Consider the following 9,277-nt stretch of genomic DNA (forward strand, 5'->3'; position numbering starts at 1 on the left):
GATGTCTTCGTCATACAGTGTTAATGACTATCAGAATGATTTGATCGAGTATGTCGATCCATTTGGTTACATCGCAATGCTGGCGTACGATGACCCCTTTTTCGATGTAAGGGAGTTGATTTCCACCCCTCACCCCCCCAAATATACTTGTGTTTTTAACTCCATTAATCCCTCATTTCTTTTCCAAAATCAGAATCAGTTGATCGAGTTTCTCAATGGACTTTCTTCCATCACAAGACTGGAGTTAGATGGCTGTTTTCTCTATGTAAAGGAAGTTGATTTTATTATTATTTTTTTCTTTTTTAAATATATGAATTTAACCAACTAAACTAATCTCTGATTTTGTTTTACTTTTTCTCATTTTGATTCAGATCTTTAGTAGATTTTGCCTGCCACAGAAACTTCATCACAACCTTAACTTTCGTTTCCTAGAATTTCGTTTAGTTCCATATCACAAGTGAGTTGTGCAGTTTGCTTGATCAGAAGCTCTCCTAATTTGCGGACACTACTATTTCCAGGGTATGCATTTCGTTTTTCAAATTTCCTCGTCTCAGAACCTCATACATATAACATCGTCTTATGAGTTATCAACCAGTTGTGATGTGCCGGAAATGAAGACAAGCGCTGAATTTCTGATGAAGATGAGGAAGGTGAATTTCCTGTCATGACTAGGCTCGAGTATGTGAAGATTGAAGCACTCTCAGGTTCGGAACCTGAAATGGAATTTGTGAAGCTTCTCCTGTCAGCCGCAACTCACTTGAAATCTGCTCCATATATTCAGGAGCAGGATCCAAGATGTTCAATGAGTTGTTGAGTTTCAGACCAGCATCACCGAACCTCCAATTCATATTGGAACATCTTAATCTTAATCCCATTTGAAACATTGTTTGCATCTTTTATTATATCTCCTCAAATTTCCTTTTATGAGTTTTATATTTTGCTTTGAACACGAGACAATGTGCATCGATGACGAATAGGCTCGCGCAAGATGATTGATCATGTCCATTGAATATGACAATCTAATAAACTTGAACCAAATGCAATTCATATGCAATGTTACAATTGAAAATTGGGATAATTATGCTCTCTTGTCCTAAATTTTTGTATAATTACATATAAATCTCTTATAATTTATAAATTATATTTTGAATAGGTCCCTTCATCTAGCTCCCTTCATCTAAGAAATAGGTTCTTTAAAAATTAAAATATTTTGAATTTATTGATATTAATAAAAAATTGAATAAAAATTGCTATTTTCCCTTCATTGATTTAGAATTGATTATTGCAAGTAAAATAATTTTTTTTACGTTGAAATTGTAAAAATATACCTCGCTTACATGCGTGTAATTTTGTCATAAAAAAATTTATTTGACCTGCAATAAATTAGTAATAAGTCAATTGAGCTCAAGAATAATTTTTTTTTAATTTTTTATTAACATAAATAAATTTGGTGAATTTGACTTCTCAATGATGGTAAATATATTTTTTTTTAAATTATAAGGAGTTTATATGTAATTATACTAAATTTATCCCTTTTTAATTAGATGTACCAAACACTTTTTTTTTTTCAATATCTTAACACATCAAGAATTTTTTAATAAGTGATCGACATGTGTTGTTTTTAAATTTTAAAAATATAATTAAATTATAATAATAGCACACACATGGGTATTAACTTGTGGCACAAAAATTAACTATCCACAGTTGATAAATCATAGCTATCATACCTAGGCACATTGAGGGCGCAATAGAGACACATACTCATCTATTCTTTCGATGTCGTTATGCCAAAAGCTGCCTAACAGCGATTCGGCAGATTGTTCGGTTTGAATGGCCTAATAGAGAGTAGTCACGGGATGTTGAGTGGGCTGTAAGGAAATGAAGAGGAAAACAATCTATTCTTTCGATGTCGTTATGCCAGAAGCTGCCTAACAGCGATTCGGCGGATTGTTCGGTTTGAATGGCCTAATAGAGAGTGGTCACGAGATGTTGAGTGGGCTGCAAGGAAATGAAGAGGAAAACAATCTATTCTTTCGATGTCGTTATACCAGAAGCTGCCTAACAGCGATTCGGCGGATTGTTCGGTTTGAATTGCCTAATAGAGAGTGGTCACGGGATGTTGAGTGGGCTGCAAGGAAATGAAGAGGAAAACATATGATTAACTTGGTTTATCGAGCACTCCTGGCTGCTTGCATTTACCACATTTGGAGGGAACAAAATTTGAGACGCTTTGAGCATATGGAACCACCACCGAATATAATAGCTACCATTATTGTGGAAGATATTAGACAGAGGATATCAGTATTAATTTATCTCGTTCTGTTAGTTCATGTGCGTTATATAGATTATGGCATATCTCTTGGCCTGTCATGTAAGAAACCACCAGTTGAACATTGCTATACTGTAAGATCTTATTTTATCAATGAAGCTTACATTTACCTAAAAAAATATAACAGAAATCTTTTACGTAAATAATTGCGATCGTAAGTATAAACGCTTTCACAATTTAGTATATTTTAACTTAGATTTTTTATATATTATCCATTATACAAAATATAAAATCAAAAAGTATGAAAAACTACAAATAACAAACACATATTTAATTTTTTTATATCTATAAAAAAATATTAAATAAAAAAAAAGGAAGAAGCACAAGTTTGCTAGAAGTCGAGCTATTCCTGGATTCTTACTGCTATTTGACACCAAATCATATACAAATCGTACCAGAACGCTTCACACGCTGATTCAATCGAAATTCTCTCTCAGGTAAACTTTTGTAGTTCTTTTTCCGTCTTTTACTTGAAATTTCTGTGTGTTATTGTCTATGTACTATGCGATGCGATGCGAGGCGATGATGGATAATAGTGTTTTTCCTGTTACTTTTGCCTTGTTGTTTGCCCATGATTTTGTGCCATCCCGTCTTTGAGTCAATTTGCAGTGCAAGAACGTGAATGTAATTCTTATTCTTTTCGGCCTTCTCTGTGGTAATAACGAAGATGAAAAACAGATTACTATGTTTTACTCTATATGTTGTGAATGTTAGAAAAAAGATTTAGTCTTTCCTCTTAGGAAATTAAATAGTTCAATAATTGCATTCAGAGAAGTTCAAGATTTAGTCTTTCCTATTAGGAAATTAAATAGTTCAACAATTGCATTCGGAGAAGTTCAAGATTTAGTCTTTCTTCAATAAATCATGTTTTGGTCTGGTGGTTAAAACTGAGGTATCGTACTATAGTGTTTTGAGTCTTACCAGACATGTCCGTGACTGCTTGTCTCCTAAGTTAATTGTAATTTATGGAGCTACTACTATTGTTTAGTTGCTCGTTTTACTGTAACATTGATTTACTTTTTCTAAGAGAAAAAGAGAAGTGCTTCAAAACATATGCTTTTCAAGCAACGAAATCAACCGAGAAATCAAGAAGCTGAGGATTGAGCTTGTTCCCAATTTACAGGAACTGTTTTGTTCTTGCAAACGAAAGCAGTCAAATTTTATTCTTTGATTTGTGATTTCAGCAGTTTTTGTTCTGTTTTCTGTGTTTTCTGTCCTGAGTACGTAGCATCTGTATTATAGTCGGCCTCCTGTGAGAAAAACGGGTTCTGGTGCTGACATTGTAGTAACTGCATATACAATCTAGTCTAGACAAACTCGTTTTTTCTTTCAATTTACCTTATAATGTTTGTTGATCAAAGCTGTATCATGTGAAAGCTCTGATAATTGTGAATCAAGGCCTTTTTGTCTCTCAATGCACCTGTTGACAATTACTACTTTCTTGATAATCATTGGCAGGATTTGTGAACATTATATCGACATGAGAAGGACAAAGATTTGCATGGAAACTGATCGAATTAGCAGCCTTCCATGTGATGTCATTGATAACATTCTTAAGTACTTGCCTTTATGTGATGCAGTGAGGACAAGCGTCCTTTCAAGAGAGTGGCGGTATAATTGGGAAACTATACCATGTCTTATATTTGGTTCGACTTGCAAAGTAAACTTATTGAGGAGGTACGACTGGGTGTCCATTATTGATCAAATACTTTTACTTCACAAAGGAAGCATAACCAAGTTCTCACTCACAATTGCTGATTTGAAAATGTGTCGTGGTATCGACAACTGGCTGCGTTTCTTGTCAAACTGTCATGTTGAAGAGCTCACCTTTTGTTTTGATTTCCCAGACAGCCATCCCGTGATCTCTCAATTTCTATTTACTCTTGATGAACTCACACATTTGTTTCTTGCCTATGGTGAGCTCAAGCCGCCTCCCGCATTCAGAGGATTTGAAAGGCTTGTCAGACTTGATCTTTTTAATGTCTGCATTTCAGCTGGAGAATTCAAAAGTTTTATCTCTAAATGTCCAATGCTTGAGTATATAAAACTGGAGAGCTTTGGTACCAAAGCAATTGGAGACCTCGAGATTGACGCTCCTAATCTCAAGTTCTTTTCCTATCGGGGCAGACTCAGTTCAATTTGTTTCAAAAATACATTGCTTCTTGCAGAAATGACGATGACTTCTCACAGACATAAAAGCCTTCATGATCTTCAGATGCCAAACGATTTTGCAATATTCGAGCCCAACGATAGTAATCTTGTCAGGATTCTTGGTCAACTCCCATCCATTACAAAACTGACAGTTAATAGAGACTTTCTGCAGGTGGGATAGTTTGATTTTGCTTTTCTTTCTGAAAGTGTTAATTTTCTTGCCTCCGATCTCTGACTTTTATCTTGAATATTTGTTTCAGTACTTGGCTGGAGGTGGAAGTGGAGGTGGTGTGCCGAAGAAACTCCCAAACGACCTTAACCATATGAGGCTTCTTACGTTTTGGATCATTAATTTGAGTACCATAGCTGAAGTGACTTGTGCACTTTGCTTGATCAGAAGCTCTCCAAAGTTGCAGAGTCTTACAATTACGGTAAGCGGCGCCCCACGGAGCACATGTATCCTTGTATTTCCTCTTTTCAGAAAGGGCATACTAATTCACTCCTGTGATACTTTTATAGGCGCTAGGCTTGCGTAATCCGGAGAACTTGAAGACCGCTGCTGAATTTATCAGGGCACAACAAGAATGTGAAATTACTCTCAGTAGCCTGGAAAACATAAACATCCGAAACTTCTCAGGTCTGGAACCTGAAATGGAATTTGTGAAGCTTCTTCTGTTGGCGGCAACTGCACTCAGGAAGCTGGAAATCATCACTAAAAATAGTAATGTTTCAGGAAAAGCCCGAACTGAGATTTTTGAAGAGTTGGTGAGTTCCGGTCGAGCATCAGTGCAGGCTGAGATCATAGTTCGAGATTTTGATTAAATCTAAAAGATTAAGCTGCTTTATCAACCAGCTCAAAATTCCAATGGACAATGCTTTTATTGCTCTTCTGAAACCAGTTTTCAGGATTTACTCCATTTTGCTATTGCTTATTTGAGGTGGTTCTGCTTTTATATATCTTTTGTTGTTTCTTTTTCTTTGTGAATTTTAAATTATAGATTTAGTAATAAATTTTTTGCATTTATTTTGAATAATTTTAGGTTTAATTACTCATTGTACTAGTTAATTCAAGAATTTGAATGGATGAATTAATTATGAGATCAGTTATAATTAAGTTGGGTAATTAATTAGCCAGAGTAAAGATTTAATTTAGATGCATTAATTAATTGATTAAATTTAAACAAATGAATTTGATTGATCAATTAATTAATTAATTAAATGATGAGACATTAAATTAACCTACATATAAATAATTAACTAACTCATAAGATCAACTAATTCCGCATTTTATGAATTACTTCAAGCACTGGATTAATTAATGGTATCAAAATCAAATGAATTTAATTAATTAAATTAACCCCAATGGACATCATAACATATTGTAATCATGATTAATTATCGTAGTTAATAATAAATAGCCGTAATAAAGAGTTACTACCACAACCACGCAACAATTATTGGCCATTACTTTTATGATGATAGTTAAAATATTAATTTGATCTATCCCTCATTAAACCAAAACTTCATATATTAGGAGATTTCATTTAACTTAATGTTTATATACATAATTGTTCCTTTTAATAACTGTAGAAAAGACCTTATGAAAAATTGTAAATATTCCTCAGAAGTTATTTGAGTTCTAGGAAATACCAAACGAGAAACACAACTGATTGAGAAAGAAAAATGGAAACAGCCATGATTTCTTCTAATTCATCGGAATATTGTTACAGAGTGAAAAACAGAGGAAGAAGACTACTGTTTTAAATAACAGAACCACCAAAATCTAACTAATCCACAACAGCCATATTAGATGACGTGGACCAATACGAAAGCGAATAAGTGACTGGAACATGATTGTAAAATGCCCAACTAACTAAGCTAAAAATGCAATATAAGAAACACGCTTGTTGCTGGCTAAAACTAAAGGTCATCCTTGATCAAGAAGGTCTGAAGCAACTCCAGCACCTTTAGCAACTGCAGGCTGCAAAGAATCATCCACATTCATCATTGTAGCAGCCATTGAAGAAAAAGATATTCCAACATCCCCCCACAAGTGGGACTAGGGGCAAAAGATACGAGTCCCAACTTGGACAAAAAAGAGCTGAACAACTTCAATGGTAGAGCCTTCGTGAACACATCTGGAAGTTGGGTGAAGCTGAGAATGAGCACAGGGGCAATAAAACTAGCCGTGTAAGCATCACGAACAAGGTGGCAATCAATCTCAATGTGCTTGGTGCGTTCGTGAAACACAGGATTCGCAAGAATGTGAAGTGCGGCCTTGTTATCACAAAAGAGAGACACAGGCAAAGACAATGAGACACCAAAATCTGCCAGCAAAAAAGGTAACCAACGCAACTCACAAACCATTGCTGCCAAACTACGATATTCTGCCTCTGCAGAAGAGTGAGAAACCGTCGATTGCTTCTTAGTTTTCCACGAGACAAGAGGTCCCCCAAGAAAGATACAGAAATCGGTTAATGAACTCCTAGAATCAGAACACGATGCCCAATCGGCATCGCAATAACCTTGAAGGTCCAAAGAGTTAACAGCAGGCAAAAACAACCCAAGCGAAGGGCATCCTTTGAGGTATCTAACCACGTGGAGAGCAGCATTCCAATAGGCATCGCAAAGGTGATTGAGGTACTGGCTTAACTGTTGCACAGAGTGGGAAATATCGGGTCTAGTAAAGCTCAAATAGAGTAGCCTACCCATTAAATCTTTGTATGAATTTTGAGCCCGAAGCAGAGCACCTGTATCTGAGGCCAATTTGAGACCTACTGGAAAAGGCGTGACCAATGATTTAGCCCCCAACAGACCAGTGTCTATAATGATATTTGGTTTGTGATAAGTAAATCCCATAAGAATTCCGTGCAATCTCCAACCCCAAGAAATAACGAGCATCTCCCTTGTCTTTGATAGTGAAGAAATTATGTAGATAGGCCTTCACTCTCTGTAATTCATCAACGCAGTTACCAGCAAGGAGAATGTTGTCTACGTATACCAAGAGGGAAATCAACCCATGTTCAGTGTGAAGCAAAAATAAGCAATGATCGTGTGCACACTGAGTAAAACCAAATTGTTGTAGCTTCAATGTCAACTCGACGTTCCATTGGCGAAGCTTGCTTCAACTTGTACAAGGACCTCTCTAGCTTGCACACCAGTCCCAAATCCACATTATAACCAGCAGGAAGGAGCATGTAGATGTCCTCATCAGAATACCCGTGGAGGAACGCGTTATTCATATCTAGCTGCTGAATCACCCAACCTTTTGCTGCAGCAAGAGCGAGGAAATGTCGTACCCAGCCTTCGCCACTGGGGAAAAACTCTCAGTGAAGTCGGCACCTTCGACTTGATTATACCCTTTGGTAGTGAGGCGAGCTTTATGTCGTTCAATCCCATCTGCTTGCAATTTCGTCTTGAACACCCACTTACTACCAACTGCTCGCTTTCCAGGTGGAAGGGGTGTTAGAGTCCAAGTGTGATTTCTTCCCAGAGCTTGAATCTCTGCATCCATCGCGTCCCTCCATTCGGGAAATTGAGCTGCTTTTGAAAAAGAACATGGCTCCTGCACAATTGACAGAGAAGCTACGAAGGAATTGTATGCAGGAAAAGCAGAACGCAAGACAGAAGAGTTGTGTTAACACACAGAATCATTAGGCCACTGAGGTTTTTGACTCAGTCTAGTAGACCTATGAGGAGGTAACATTGTAGGAGATGTAATTTCTGCAGGCAAATGCATAGGAGATACTTGAGAGCTGGTGTCATGTAGTGAAACAGAGTCAACTGGTGAGGAACTAGATGACGTCAAGGTGATATTATCAGTGCTTGCAGTGACTGTAGGAAGGGGGCAGTCAAGAGTATCCTTAGAGTTGCTGTCAAATATCTATTCATGGAAGATCACATCCCTAGAGGTAAAGAGGGTGTGGTCTTCCAAGTCATACACTCTATAACATTTTTGCGTTATGGAATAACCCAAAAAAAAACACTTATGGGCTCTCCTATGGAACTTAGTTTTGTGAGGACTTAAGTTTGTAGCAAAACATAGGCAACTGTATGTCTTAAGATATGAATAGGTAGGAGCATAGCCAAATAACCTTTGAAAAGGAGTGTTCCATCCTAAAGTTTGAGTAGGTGTTCTGTTAATGATGTAAGTGGCAGCTAGAATGCAATCCCCCCAAAATTTAAGGGGAAGGGAGGTTCGAAACAAGAGTGCTCGTGCAACATTGAGTAAGTGCCTATGTTTCCTTTCTACTCTCCCATTTTGTTGAGGGGTGTATGTACATGAAGTTTTGTGAATTATGCCATGGTTTTGACAGAAATTTTGACAGTTCTAGTTGATAAACTCTGAGCCATTATCTGAGCGTAACACTTTTATTTTAGTTTCAAATTGTCTTTCAACCATAGCTGCGAAGGTGGAGAGGGTTGTAGCAACTTGTTCCTTATGTTTAATAAGATATGTCCACAAAGTTCTGCTAAAATCGTCTAGAATTGTGAGTATATAGCTGCAGCCTGATAGGCTAGGTGTTTTGTGTGGCCCCCAAAAGTCTAAGTGAACCAAACCAAAAGGTGTAAGAGATTGAGAATCACTTGGTTTGAAAGTAAGTCTTGATTACTTAGCCTTTGGGCATATATCACAATGCATATCTAATGAATCCTTTGAGATATTACATTCAGGGATCTGCTTGATAGCCATCATAGAGGCATGACCAAGCCTTCTATGCCACAAGAAATCATTGCAATCAGTTATAGCACTACAAGAGTTAGGCACAAAGGCAACAACATTGAGTGAAGGAGCAA

General features: G+C 36.9%; 2 protein-coding genes across 2 annotated transcripts; one reads left to right on the top strand and one right to left on the bottom strand.

Moving 5' to 3' along the window:
• Positions 2,719–5,433, top strand: LOC105162359 (F-box/FBD/LRR-repeat protein At1g13570-like). The gene is made up of 4 exons (XM_011080360.2): positions 2,719–2,766; positions 3,788–4,652; positions 4,741–4,911; positions 5,000–5,433. Exons 2-4 carry the CDS (start codon positions 3,810–3,812, stop codon positions 5,300–5,302), a joined length of 1,317 nt encoding a protein of 438 aa, XP_011078662.1. The 5' UTR covers positions 2,719–2,766; positions 3,788–3,809; the 3' UTR covers positions 5,303–5,433.
• Positions 6,408–7,722, bottom strand: LOC110012030 (uncharacterized mitochondrial protein AtMg00810-like). Its single transcript, XM_020694114.1, has 4 exons — positions 7,543–7,722; positions 7,376–7,430; positions 6,557–7,302; positions 6,408–6,461 (listed from the first exon to the last, which is right to left on the bottom strand). Exons 1-4 carry the CDS (start codon positions 7,720–7,722, stop codon positions 6,408–6,410), a joined length of 1,035 nt encoding a protein of 344 aa, XP_020549773.1.

The sequence above is a fragment of the Sesamum indicum genome, linkage group LG5 (genome assembly GCF_000512975.1).
Source record: "Sesamum indicum cultivar Zhongzhi No. 13 linkage group LG5, S_indicum_v1.0, whole genome shotgun sequence".
Classification (NCBI taxonomy): Eukaryota; Viridiplantae; Streptophyta; class Magnoliopsida; order Lamiales; family Pedaliaceae; genus Sesamum; species Sesamum indicum.

Bases quoted from the DNA above. Each gene is read 5' to 3' on its own strand.
- LOC110012030 (XM_020694114.1), bottom strand. From the start codon at position 7,722: ATGAATAACGCGTTCCTCCACGGGTATTCTGATGAGGACATCTACATG. The intron at 7,303-7,375 runs GTTATTTCTTGG...ATATCATTATAG, and splicing joins CAAAGACAAGGGAGATGCTC to ACACTGGTCTGTTGGGGGCT. The intron at 6,462-6,556 runs GTATCTTTTGCC...GATTCTTTGCAG, and splicing joins TTTTGTCCAAGTTGGGACTC to CCTGCAGTTGCTAAAGGTGC.
- LOC105162359 (XM_011080360.2), top strand. From the start codon at position 3,810: ATGAGAAGGACAAAGATTTGCATGGAAACTGATCGAATTAGCAGCCTT. The intron at 4,653-4,740 runs GTGGGATAGTTT...TATTTGTTTCAG, and splicing joins TTAATAGAGACTTTCTGCAG to TACTTGGCTGGAGGTGGAAG. The intron at 4,912-4,999 runs GTAAGCGGCGCC...ATACTTTTATAG, and splicing joins TGCAGAGTCTTACAATTACG to GCGCTAGGCTTGCGTAATCC.